The sequence below is a fragment of the Ranitomeya variabilis genome, chromosome 1 (assembly GCF_051348905.1).
Source record: "Ranitomeya variabilis isolate aRanVar5 chromosome 1, aRanVar5.hap1, whole genome shotgun sequence".
In the NCBI taxonomy this organism is placed as follows: Eukaryota; Metazoa; Chordata; class Amphibia; order Anura; family Dendrobatidae; genus Ranitomeya; species Ranitomeya variabilis.
In genome coordinates, this window is record NC_135232.1 from 637905547 (window position 1) to 637919340 (window position 13794).

The 13794-nt window shown below is 39.9% G+C and overlaps 1 protein-coding gene across 1 annotated transcript in view; it reads left to right on the forward strand.

Annotated features, from left to right (window-relative positions):
* Positions 1-217: 217 nt before the first annotated feature.
* The window catches only part of COCH (cochlin), a 126301-nt gene continuing 112724 nt past the window's right edge, over positions 218-13794 (forward strand). Inside the window, exons 1-3 of the mRNA XM_077260936.1 lie at positions 218-301; positions 5598-5646; positions 8676-8714. Of these exons, the coding sequence (XP_077117051.1) occupies positions 5616-5646; positions 8676-8714 (70 nt within the window). The 5' untranslated portion in view covers positions 218-301; positions 5598-5615. The remainder of the gene's footprint in view (positions 302-5597; positions 5647-8675; positions 8715-13794) is intronic.

Sequence of the window (13794 nt, forward strand, 5' to 3'; positions counted from 1 at the left end):
GTTACAATGTTATGTATGCATATTACATGCGATATAATGCATTATACAATACGAAACTACACTGCATAGTTAAAAACAGTTCTACGTAATAAATTTGGTTAAAGTTCTAGAAACATTTTTTTTTTAGAGGGGTGCAGCACACCTTCATCGCCTCCGCCCCATCATAGTGCCTCCCCCTGCAAGCCCTCCTCACTGTGGTCCTGATGTTCTTATAAGTAGCACACATGATACATCAGCAAGGACACAACAGACCGTATACACCCTGCTCCACATCATCTGACCGCAGCAGCATATAGCACAGGTGAGTGCTTGCACTGACATTGGCCTTGGTGTGTCCTAAGACAGAGAGAAGAGAGCCAGCCGGGAGGTGTGCAGGCTGTTCTATTACTACCACAATTTAGTGCTCTGGTGTCATAAGTATTTCTTGGCACTTGAGATGTTGAAAAATAAATGTAAAGCAAATTTATGACCTATTTAATGTCATTCACTACTTCCATTATATCTAGAATTTTATTTCCATTTCTGTCTGAACAAATAAGTCATCATTCATAATATCCACATTCAGAATATTTAGAGGTCTTTATAGGCTTTTTTTTCTGTTATGGTGTGCAGTAAAATGCTGAGCTTTATGCCATGTGTGCCCGACAGTCCAATGTGCGGATGAGATGTAGAAAAAGTAGGGAAATCTGGGTTATTTTTAAAGTAGATGACTTAAAAGATTAGAACATTCCCGCACACAGAGGAAACATTTGTTCCTTATATTTTACTTTATGATCAATAAGAGAATTGTATAAAAGTACAGAAACGACAAAAGCAAAGTTTCGCTTTGACTGAAACAGTAAATGTTTTTACTATGACTTAAAACTTCAGTTTTTAAATATTTACAAAAGAACAGGTTAAACTGCCTGTAACGAAAGCTAATAAAGTGCATTGGCTTAATTTACTTACGGGGTACTTGTAGGGAGTGTTAACAAGCAATAGATGTGATGCAGAATGTTCTGTCACTGAAAATGTGGACATCTGAATGGTGTTTTTTCTGCAGCAAGTGCATGGGACAGTCACAGAAAGTCCGCAACTTGTCACCATACACTTATAGCTTATGTTTTGCAGGAGTGTTCCAAGAATCCTTTCACATGATTCCCATCCAGTGGATTGCAAAGTCTAGTTTCCCTATCCGATAGATAGATAGATAGATAGATAGATAGATAGATAGATAGATAGATAGATAGATAGATAGATAGATAGATAGATAGATATGGGATAGATAGATAGATAGATAGATAGATATGGGATAGATGTATAGATAGATAGATATGGGATAGATAGATAGATAGATAGATAGATAGATAGATAGATAGAGAGATGTGGGATAGATAGATTGATAAATAAATAGATAGATAGCTGTGAGAGATAGATATGGAATAGATAGATAGATAGAAAGAAAGCTGTGAGATAGATAGATATGGGATAGATAGATAGATAGATAGATAGTTATGGGATAGATGTGGGGTGGGATAGATAGATAGATAGATAGATATGGGATAGATATGAGATAGATAGATAGATAGATAGATAGGTATGGGATAGATGTGGGATAGATAGATAGAGAGATAGATGATAGATAGATAGATAGATAGATATCTGAACACAACCTGCCCACATCTGTAGTGACAAATGATAGATTTCTGAAAAGTAGAATTCTATATTCTATTGGATGAGAAAACATATTAGTAATACATAAAATGATGGTGTCCATAGTAGTGTAATGTAGTGTCAAACCCCACCCCGTCACCTTACTGGCTTTTCACGTACTTATAATCGTCCTACTTTAAAGTTAGGACCATTAACTTGGGACTGTCGCTTAACTAACAATGTTGAATCCCACCTGCCAACAAAAATATAGCAGATTGAATTGAGCGCTGTCAGGCTTTACATTTTCCTCCCTCTGTCACTCCATCGCCTCCCTGCAGTGCGATCAACTGGTGCCAATGATTGCTGTAGCAATTGGAGGCCAAACAATGTCTTCCATATATCGTAGCCTAATAGACTGTACAAAAGGCACAATCCATTAGGCAGCCTGTCACTCTAGGGGGTAGGTGCACACAATCGTTTTCTCTTCGCCCTAGAAAAATGGTCTGATTATTATTCTGATCAGAATTTGATCAGTATGGCATCAGTTTTTCTCGGAGGTGGAGAGAAAAAAAATGTTTCTCCACCCTCAACATTCTCAGTCTGTGAAAAGTGGACTGTACTTGTGTGTCATTCGAGTGCGGTCCAATTTTTTTCACGGACCCATAGTCTTGCATTGATGTTACATTTTGATCTGACACTCGGTCAGAGGAAAAAAAATGTACACGTGCGTCACCCCATAGAATATCATGGGCATGAGTGTTATCCATGAAAACAACAGACAGCACTCGTCCTATATAATTGGTCGTATGCACGAGCCACAACATTCACCTGCTAGATTATGCACTGAATTCCATAAGTAGTGCAGTGTATTATCAATGAATTCAAGGGATTGAGTGTTAAAGTCATTTTATGGGACTAATAAGTATTGGAAATATTTTTAGTGTTTAAAAAATGTTTAAACAAACCCTACCCCATCCCCCCCAAAAAACTATCTTCAGTAAAAAAGTTGTTTAATCTCATAAAACGGTCCTAAAAAAGACTATATATCTGGTATCACCATATCTGTATCAAACAGTACAAGAAAACTACAACAAAATTGTCATTTTTGTCCATCTTACGTCACATTAAAAGGAAGTTAAAAATGATCATAAAGTCATATGTATACCAAAATGGTGGCAGTTAAAACCCCAGCTCCTTACACAAGAAGAAAGTCCTCATTGAGCTCTGAATTGTCATGGCTCACAGAATAACATGCAAAAAATAAAAATTCTTGTGCAAAAGTACTAAAACATAAAACAAGCTATAGAAATTGTGTAGTCCTGTCATCGTAACAACCCATACTACAAAACTGTTTCATTATTAATCCAACATGGAGAACAACAAAAAAAAAATGCAAAAAAAAAACAGGCTAGAATTGCAATTTTTTTCCACTCCCACTGCAAAAAAAATAAAATAAAAATGATCAGTAGTCATATAAACCCAAAAATGATGGCAGTGAAAACTATAGCTTGTCCCTCAGAAAATTAAACTGACAAGAAAAAATAAAAGTGCTTATTAATTGTTTTCTTTCTTAGCAAAAGTAATAAAACAAATAAAAAAAATAGTGTAGTAATCTCAATATTGTATCAATCTGCAGAAAAAAAGTGTTATGGTAATTACTAAATGGTGAGTTTGATTAAAAAGAAAAAAATCAAGAAGTACTACCTTTTTGCTCATACTTTCTCTCATTAACTGTCATAAAAAAGAGCTAAAAACTCATGTGTACCCATAAATAGGACCATTTAAAACTACAAAAAATAAAGCCTCATACAGATACGTTTCCAGAAATGCAGTATGCTAAAGTTATGAATCTCGGAAATATTTTTTTTTCAAACAGAGCAAAAAAGTAATAACGCATAAATTAACCTACATCAATGTGGTATCAACATAATAGTACTAACAAAAAGAATAAAGCTAATACTTAGTTTGTGCAGCAAATGAAAAGCATAAAATATCAAATGTCTAAAACCAAAAGCAGAATTGTAGGGTTTTTTACTCTTTTTTTCTCTAAAAACTTAATAAAAGTTATTTTTCTTCTACCACAAAATGGTGCCACTGACAAATGCACCATATCCCTAAGAAAATAAGTTCCCCTGTAACTACGTCTACAAGAAGACGTTATGGCTCATGAAATAATAGAAAAATCCTCAAATATCCAGCTTTACAGCCACATTAGTTTATCAGTCCAAAAACCTGTTAACGCATGTTAACTGTTTCTGGACCACCCATAGACTTTAAACTTTTGGGCCGGTCCTGGTCCTATGGTCCTATTCCGTAGTGATGTTGTAAAACGTCAGTGCATAGGGTCACAGTTTAGAAACCATTTATATCGCATGTGCAAAAAAACAAAATAAGATGGTCAGGAAGTGGTGTAAATGATTCAGTCTTGAACCGGTTAAGGGACAACAATCAACATCAGAACAGACTATTCCTTAGTAAACTCGTGCGTTTTAAACTTAAACGTTCTTAGTCATGAATCGTGACATGGGTACCATGCCTAAGAACGGTTGAAAATGTTTGAGTTTGAAATAGTAAATATTCACAAGGGGTTAATCTATTCTGATGTTGCTCATAGTCCCTTAATATGTGTTGTGAGACAGTCAGGCAAATCATATACGAGGGCCATTATGTATACCCAAAAATGGGCTTAGAAGCATACTGAACCTGGTGGAGTGCATTATAATCACAGCCACGGCTGTGGTTACCATGCAAAATAAAAGTGTGGACTGGGTTAACTCATTTGACCAAGTCAGTTTAGGAAAACCTGTCTTGGGCTTTTATTTTTGGAGAAATCTGTAGGATGGTAGTGGGACGGATCTCTCCCTCCAGTCTGGGTCTTGTAAGTGGCCCATGGCCACGGTTTTCATTTACACCTGCAGTAATGGTTTGGGTATGTCAGTTTTTGTGTTGGATTTTCACATGTAGCAGAACAAAAGGTGCTGTGGCTGTATGCCTGGATGTGTGAGGCTTACACAGACCAGAGCCAGCGACATGGACAACCACAATAGCACCCGTGAGCCTTACGGGGGTGCAAGTGCCATCGGCACTGGACCTTATTTACCTCTGATCCGGGGATGAACAATTCCACGTGTGAAGTATTTTATTTGGACAATAAAGGACGTTTTTTAAACTTGCCTGGGTCACTGTCTCTATAAATTCATTGGTGGAAACACCACTGCCTTACAGTATTAATAAATCCTAATGTTACTTTGAAGCCAAGTATTTTGGATTTTCCTATAAGTGCCCTTCTTGCCTCCCAGGCTCTGTCAATTCACGGAATCGTGGGGCGGTTGGTCTGAGCCAGTTAACATATCCTGAATGGCTCCTGAAATGTGACAATGAAAAATTGATTAAAAAAACATGTGTGGACATTAAAATGGGCATTCACTACTCAGATAACCCCTTTTCAATTACTATATCCCCCCTAAAAAAAAAATGGCCTGTGCTCCCCTCCGGTGCAGGTACGGTTCCGGTGACAACAGTGCTGGGTCTCTTTGGGACATTGTTATGACACTTAAGCCCTCCAGCCAATTAGCGGCACTTAATGGGTCGCTTTACTCTCACTTCCTTCAGATGAAACTGACAACCGGAAGAAGTGAGAACTGCTCTCTGACTTCCTCCAGATGTCTGTTACACCGGAATGGCGCCGACACTGGAGGTGCGTACAGGCTGTCTTTATTGTTAAACTTACCATGTAGACTTCCAGAAAACTTTTTTTTGCTCAAGTAAAACACAAAGTTACAAATTTAGAGGTGGTGGACTCTCACAGATAAAATAGACAGAATGGAATAAATAGTGAATCCACACTGGAATAGGTTTTCTGGTGTGACTTATGCCAAGTCTGTAGTTACTATACCTGTATATTATATGTACATACAATGCTCATGTTACATATAGTTAACCATTTCTGACCTTTTTTCTTTCAGGACCCCCACACAAACAGGATGCATTCCATCTATGGATTGGTGATCTTTGGTAGGTTAGCTTTTTTTCTTGAAATGCCTCAGTGTTTACAATGCAGAAGACGGTCTCCGATTCATTCTGCTCATGGTTTTGGAAGCATCAATCAGCTGACAGGGTCCCTTTAATAGAAATACCCCTTAATTGATTTAATTATAGTGCATCAGTCTCTAAACTATCTTGTCCTGTTTATCAAAAGCACCTTATGGGGACAGGTTGATTTGCCCAAATGTTGTAAAAATGATTGTGCAATTTGTCTAATTGATCCAAAGAATTTAATGGACTGATAGTTTTTCAAGTTACTGCCACAATAAGTAATCCACTGCATTATTTGTATGGCTTTATTAGGCTTTGTTCAGATAAGGTTTAGTGGAATAAGTCTGGAGGGTATCTGCGCGTGTAACTCAGTGAGGCTGTGACGTATCAGAATATATGTTGCTAATTGGTTCCAGGTGTATAAAATAATGGGAGTCGCATTTTAGTGATTAGGTTGGGTCACTTGAATCATACATTTATCCTCCATCATGTGGATTGAATGATGGTGAATGCATTTTTTAATTTTATGTTCAATGGTGACCACAGAATCTAAGATGCGAAGAAACAGCTCGTCTAGTCATGACAGAATTGTAGGAGGTGATGAGGGGTTAGCATTGGGCCCTTTAAATGTTCACAGATCTACTTATTAGACCATGCAAAGGTGTGTCCTAAGAGATTGGCAATATTACCCTGACAAAAATAACTGAGTATTATAAGGCATTATTTAAGCATCCACTGCATCCTCTAACAGTTCTCTAGTAAAATAGAAACATTCAGTAAAATAAAAAACTAACATGGATTTGCTGTTTTTTTTTTTTTTTCCGTAAAAAAATTATCCAAATTATTCAATAAATTACATGTTTCCCAAAATTTAAGTTATAATTCATCAATACAAAAATTACTTTACTAATAGCTCATGTTGTGCAAAAGTGCTAAACTGTAATAACTGTAAACATTGGGCAAATTAATTTAGACTATTTAATCTTTAACGTTACCTAGGCAGTCCTAAGATATGCCAGATTTATCAAAGTGTTTCATGATATTTGCTTACATTATGCCAATTTTTTTTCCATATGGTGTAACATGTCAGACTACACCCCTTTCCTGGTAAACCACAGACTTTCCTGTAATGCCACAAACCCTTGCTGGCCAAGACTGAAAAAGTGCCTAAAACACATAGTAAACATGGTGCATGGGTTAACAGGTGTGCGGTTGCACCAGGGCAGAGAATGAGGAGACCGTGGCAAGTTAACCAACACTTATTTATTTTATTAACATACTCAAATTGGTGCCTATGGCACAAAATCAATGAATAAAGAGTGAAAATTTGGCTACACAATTCTGACTGCACACTCCTATTCTTATTATTACAACTAAACACTAGTATCGTCAAAGGCATTTTAGTCCTAATGTCTTAAACCTAAGTGCGTCACTGACTATCGGGTTCGTAACCATCGTCAGTCTAGGCAATATGAATCGTGATACAGGCCCTAACGGTACTACACCATTATCCTGCAAGTCTCAGATCTGTGAGTCACTTTGCACGCCCGCTCCTTCCATGTGTTTTTGTACTGTAAATCTGCACTGGAGATTGCAGCTCACAGGGACATCCCTTTTCTGCAACCTGGTTCTGCTTACTCGGCTTGGGTCTCCCAGCTCTGGTCTCTCGGTTCCTTCATTTTGATCTGGTCTTTCGTTTCCTTCACTCGGATCTGGTCTCTCAAACTGTCGGATATAAGCCAACTCCATGAACTCACACGTCTGTCCTGCTACAGGTCCAGGTGTCAATGATTCCTCTTCACTGCCCTCCTGAGCTTTTTATGATTATTAACTGATCCACAGCTACCACCTGACCTGGTGTCTCCTTCAACCTCTTACCCTCAGAAACCATGTATGTTATTTTAAAGTTCCTGCTGATGTGGTTCGCGCTTCTTCCTCTTCGGGAACCTCTCTTTTTGTCCACCTTCTTACACATGTCATGAAAGACAGTAATTTGCAGAAAGTAACATCAGAATCATGGAATATTTAGCTTGAAAAAGCATCCCTGCATTGCCTAAAATGGTGCAATTAACAAATACAAATTATTTAGAAAAATCAAGCTTTTATACAGTTACATTGATAACAAAAAAAATGTTATGGCTTTGGAATACGTATATTACCTTATGTTTAAAGCCTTTTTAGTTTCAATAGCATTAATCATAATTCTTTAAATCTAAATTAAAAAAGACATCTTAAAATTGAATGTATGATGTAAACGTATGCATAAAACGTATCAAGATATGAAGTATGAGGCATTTGCTTTGCCATGGATTTTTCAGAATGTGAAAACAATACGTTTGAATGATTCCAGTTCACGTTATATAGATAACTTACAAAACTGTTTAACATACTTTTGTTTTATTACATTGATCCAAATCCCCTGCTTTCTTTCACATAGCAATTCAGTTAAAGTGAATCTATCACCATGTTTTTTCTACTCCTCTGAGATCATCATAATGTTAAAGGAGAAACCCTGATTCTAGCGATGTGTCACTTACCGGGCTGCTTGCTCTCATTTTGCTAAAATCTCAATTTCATCTGCTGCAGATCTAGAAATTCTCTGAATGCTGAGCTGTGTATAACCCCACCCACACCACTGATTGGTAGATTTCTGTGTACACTGTGCATGGGTAGAAAGCTGCCAATCATTAGTGAGGTCTTGGATGGGCTATGTGGCAGCTGGGTTACTAGTCCTCAAGTGATAATATCCTGCTGATAAAACAGTGATTTTATGACAACTACACTAAGCAGCCCAGTAAGTGACACATCGCTGCTCTGAAGCTGACCAAATCACTCCGATGCTACACAGGCAAAACTGCCTGTGCTAGCATCACTGAAGATTGTGCAGTTTGAGCCAGCAGCCAACCACCACCAATCTGATATTGGTGACCTATCCTAAAATGTATTATAAAGTTAAGAAAACTATGTTTATATGTTATCTGACAAAAATCTGATAATTCCTTTTTTAGGCATTCTGGTGCAATCAACAAACGCTGATCCAGGAGAATGTGAGTGTGCCAAGTTTATTTTCTAGTACACTACAGAAGCTAAAGGGGGGTTGGTCCGAAGGCAAAGTAATTTTCATTCCAAATCCCTATCTTTTTAGTGACATAATCTAAACTATTTTTGTAATATACTTGCATTCAAAATTCCCTACCTTTCCCTAACTAATCTAACTGCTATTCTATTTTTTCCCTATTTCCCTTCTCATGATGCTTTGTTTGCAAATCCCAGTGCATGCTGGAATACTCAAATGAAGTGTCATCAGGGGGAAGAGGCTGGATCATTGTTGCAGCTTTTGATCCCTTGACGAGCGTCATCAGTGAACTTTGTTTCAAGGGCTGCGCTAGTCCTAGTGTAATGTGCACTGTGCGATGTGCACAATGATAGCACGCTCTCTGTTTTTGGCTCAAATCAGCAGTAACGAGCTGGCAACAGAGCTTTGGCAGAATAGCCAGCGTGCAGAGAAGAGTGATGTCTCTTGCGAGAGTAACGCTGTTCTCTGCATGCCAAGAATTCTGACAACTCACACTGTTGCTGGCTCGTTACTGCTGGTCTAAGCCAGCAACAGAGAGCACGCTGTCATTGTGCACATTGCACAGTGCACATCTAGCAGGGACTAGCGCAGCCCCTGAAATGACCATCACTGACTATGCTTTGTTGCAAGGTGGGGTCAGAGGCTGCAGCAGTGACCATAGCCTTTGCCCCTAATGAGTCATGCACTGGGATTCTCAAATGAAGAATAAACAGAAAGGAAGAAGAGGAAAAAAATAGAATAGCACTTGGATAGTGGAGAGAGGGAATGATAAGGAATTTTTAATGAAAGTATATTAGAAAATAGTTTAGATTATGACACTAAATAGATATCCATTTAGAATGAAAATTACTTTGCCTTCAGACTACTCCTTTAAGTATACTGAGCTTGACAGAAGTCAAAACCTCAATTTTTAGGAAATACGCAAAAAGAATGCATTTTCGATGGCATTAGAAATTTCATACACAGCCCATCACTTAAGCATGCAATACTTTAAATCAAAGCTTTAAAAATATAACTAACTTTGTAAAAAATTGTTTTATTTTATTACATTATTTGATACATAACATGAAATGTAATGTTAAAGTTTTTCCTTCTGTATTTACTTTTGCATTAAGAGGTGACGGGGGAGGGGATGTTACGTCCAATGATGGGACACATAAGCAATCTGCAGGTACTGTGCACCCATCTTAGGTAAAGAACAACCGTGTTCGAAATACGTCGCTTGCTTCTGTTCCTGTCCATCTCTATTTTTTTTAATTGTTTTTGGATGGAATAAAGATTCCTCTGAAAATTTTACCAGGAGCTGGAACATTTTCTTTTTTCTTTTTTGCAGTTACATCTCCTTCCCTGCTCTCTCCTTGATGTGCGACACTAAACATTTAATATAATATTATTGCTGAAGAACAAAGACTGTATAAAAAGTATTTATTTTTTGGGCTTCTTTATGAAATATATGTTCAAAAGGACCTAGATATCTTTTGCTTCAAGAGCACTGCTTGAATAACAACTTCTATAGGATTTTTGCATTTCATGTATTGCTATGTGAAATATCATGATTCATTATTACATTATTATGTGTATATACCCATGTTGTATATAATATGACTAGTTCCTGATACATGATTTGTTATTTTCCATTCATTTTCTGTAGTGAAAGGGATTTATCCATGTAGCGGTTTGTGAGATAGTGAAAGAAACCTTAATTATTCACAAATTCTGTGTAGTTAAGCCTGTATTCTACATATAATGGCCAATACAGAGGCTTGCGAAAGTATATATTCCCCCTTGCCTTTCATCTATTGAGTTACATTACAACTTGTGTTTACATATTTTTGTAATCCGATTTGTCTGTGATCCATCAGCGCTAAATAGTTAGTGAAATGAGAAAAATATAGGCATAAATTAAATTTATGGGATCAAATAAATAAAAATTGTCATGTGCATATGTATTCACCCTTTTGTTTTGAAGCCCCTGTTCAGACACTGTGGGCCCCCCCGGTCATGTGACGGGGGGTCATGTGACGGGGGGGGGGTCATGTGACGGGGGGTCATGTGATGGGGGGGGGGGTCATATTATACCCGAACCAGATTATTCCAGAAAAATGGCCGGGCCCTACTCTACTGTAACCTATTAAATATTTGTTAAAATCTGCAATATAATTTAGGTATATTTTGACCAATAATATCACATACAAGGAACAAATACCACCGTGCCATGACCAGACCACAAATTACAAACACAGTGATCGAATAATATCACATACAAGGAACAAATACCACCGCACCAGGTCAAGACCACATATTACCACCACTTGGTGACCAAATAGCACATTCAAGGGACAAATACCACAACACCATTTCCAGACCACATATTACCACCACATAGTGACTGAATACTACAATACTGATCAGTAATAATAAAAAAAAACAACACAATACTATCACCATAAGTGCCAGTATTCACAGGAGATCTATACTTAGTATGCAGTGTCTGTGTAGAGGTAATACAGAAATCACTGGTGACATTATACACAGGAGCTCTGTATATAGTGTATAGGTAATACAGTGATCACTGGTGACATTGTACACAGGACCTCTGTATATAGTATAGTGTATATAGTGTCAATGTATAGGTAACACTGACTCACCAATGACGTCTCTAGGTGAAGTCCTTCATCTTTCATCCAGCACAGACCGCCATCATTTCTTCCAGCCAGGACTCGTTTCTGCAGGAAATAACACAGTTATCTCGAGCTCTGCTTGCAGAACACATTACTTAATTTTTCACAACTTCTACATTACACATGGAGAAAAAAAGGCAATATAGAGTCACTCTGCACAGTAACAGGACCGCCCCCCCATTTAAAACAGTATACTCAAAAAATAAAATAAATACATCACTGCAGTAATAATATCCCTTAATTAGTCCCTATGGTAATAATATTCCCCACCCTGGCCCCGTGTGTCTCATTCCTGGCTCCTGCCATATGTTCTCCCATCCTGCACTCATGAGTATCCATTCTACCCCATGTGATCTCCCCATCCTGCCCCATCTGTCTCCATCGTATTCTCCTGCCCCATGATCCAATCCTGCCCCATGTCTTTCATTCTGCCCCGTGTCTACATTCTGCCCATGCCCCCAGTGTGTCCAGCAATCTGCCCCAGTGTCTCCAGCAATCTGCCCCAGTGTCTCCAGCAATCTGCCCCAGTGTCTCCAGCAATCTGCCCCAGTGTCTCCAGCAATCTGCCCCAGTGTCTCCAGCAATCTGTCCCAGTGTGTCCTCCAGCATTGCCCCAGTGTCTCCAGCAATCTGCCCCAGTGTGTCCTCCAGCATTGCCCCAGTGTGTCCAGCAATCTGCCCCAGTGTGTCCTCGAGCATTGCCCCAGTGTGTCCAGCAATCTGCCCCAGTGTCTCCAGCATTGCCTCAGTGTCTCCAGCATTGCCCCAGTGTCTCCAGCAATCTGCCCCAGTGTCTCCAGCATTGCCCCAGTGTCTACAGCAATCTGCCCCAGTGTCTACAGCAATCTGCCCTAGTGTCTACAGCAATCTGCCCCAGTGTCTACAGCAATCTGCCCCAGTGTCTACAGCATTGCCCCAGTGTCTCCAGCAATCTGCCCCAGTGTCTCCAGCAATCTGCCCCAGTGTCTCCAGCATTACCCCCAGTGTGTCCAGCAATCTGCCCCAGTGTCTCCAGCATTGTCCCAGTGTCTCCAGCATTGCCCCAGTGTCTCCAGCATTGCCCCAGTGTCTCCAGCAATCTGCCCCAGTGTCTCCAGCAATCTGCCCCAGTGTCTCCAGCATTGCCCCAGTGTGTCCTCCAGCATTTCCCCCAGTGTGTCCACTGTCCACCGTTAGCTTATTAAAACACAAAACAAAAAAAAACAAACAGTCTCCTCACCTTACCAGCGCTCCACGCGGCGAGCTCCCTCCAGCAGCGCACACTCGCCGGCGACTGACAATGACGTCAGACGCCGGCGACGTGTGAGCTGTGGCCGACTTCAGCTGCCAGCCTCCAATTGGCTGGCTGGCGGCTGTTGTCAACTATTGAGGTGCGGGCGCGCGCACGCACCTCAATAGGAAAGCGCCGCAGCGCCGGAAGGGGCCCGGTGAGCAGATGAGAAGGGGCCCGATGCGGACCCCCTCTCTCTGCCCACCGGGTCCGGGGGGCGGGGCACATAAATGCCGGCGGGCCGGGCATTCAGTCACACTCCAGCGGATTATCAGAGGGTCAATCTGCGGTGGCCCAGGGCCCCCCCAAGCCACTGGGCCCTGGGCTACCGCCCATATTGACCCTCTGATAATCCGCCCCTGGTCACATGCTTACTGACAGGACGTCCCCCCGTTGTGTGCAATCTAAGTGTCACATGTCTGTCAGTAGATACATTTTACCTTTTCTGAAAGGCCACAACACATTAACAAGAGGCGCCACTAATCAAACACCATGAAGACCAAGGAGATCTCCAAACAAGTCAGGGATAAAAGCAGGAGAAAAACGGAGTATTGAGTAAATAAGATAAAAAAAAGTACAAATTTTATTAAAGTCTGAATACATCCACAAAAACAGAAATGTTCATCACATTTATGGCGTTTAAGTTGCTTTGGGTTTGGTGGTGTACTATTATGTAATACCGCCATCCAAAATGTTATTGGGCGATTCTTTATGTGTATTAAGTCAGGGATAACGTTTCTGAGAAGTACAAGCCAGGGTTGGGTTCTAAAAAAATATCCCAATCTCGGATGATCCCCGGCGCACCATCAAATCTATTATCATCAAATGGATATAACATGATACCACAACAAACCTGCCAAGAGAGGGCCGTCCACCAAAACTCTCAGCCCGGACAAGGAGGGCATTCATCAGAGAGGCAGCAAACAAACCAAAGGTAACCATGAAGGAGCTGCAGAGTTCCCAAGAAGAGACTGGAGTATCTGTCCATATGACCACAATATGCCGTACACTCCATAGAGGTGGCAGAAAAAAGCCTTTACTTACTCACAAAAATTGTAAGGCTCATTTTGAATTTGCCAAATACATGTGGGAGACTCCCC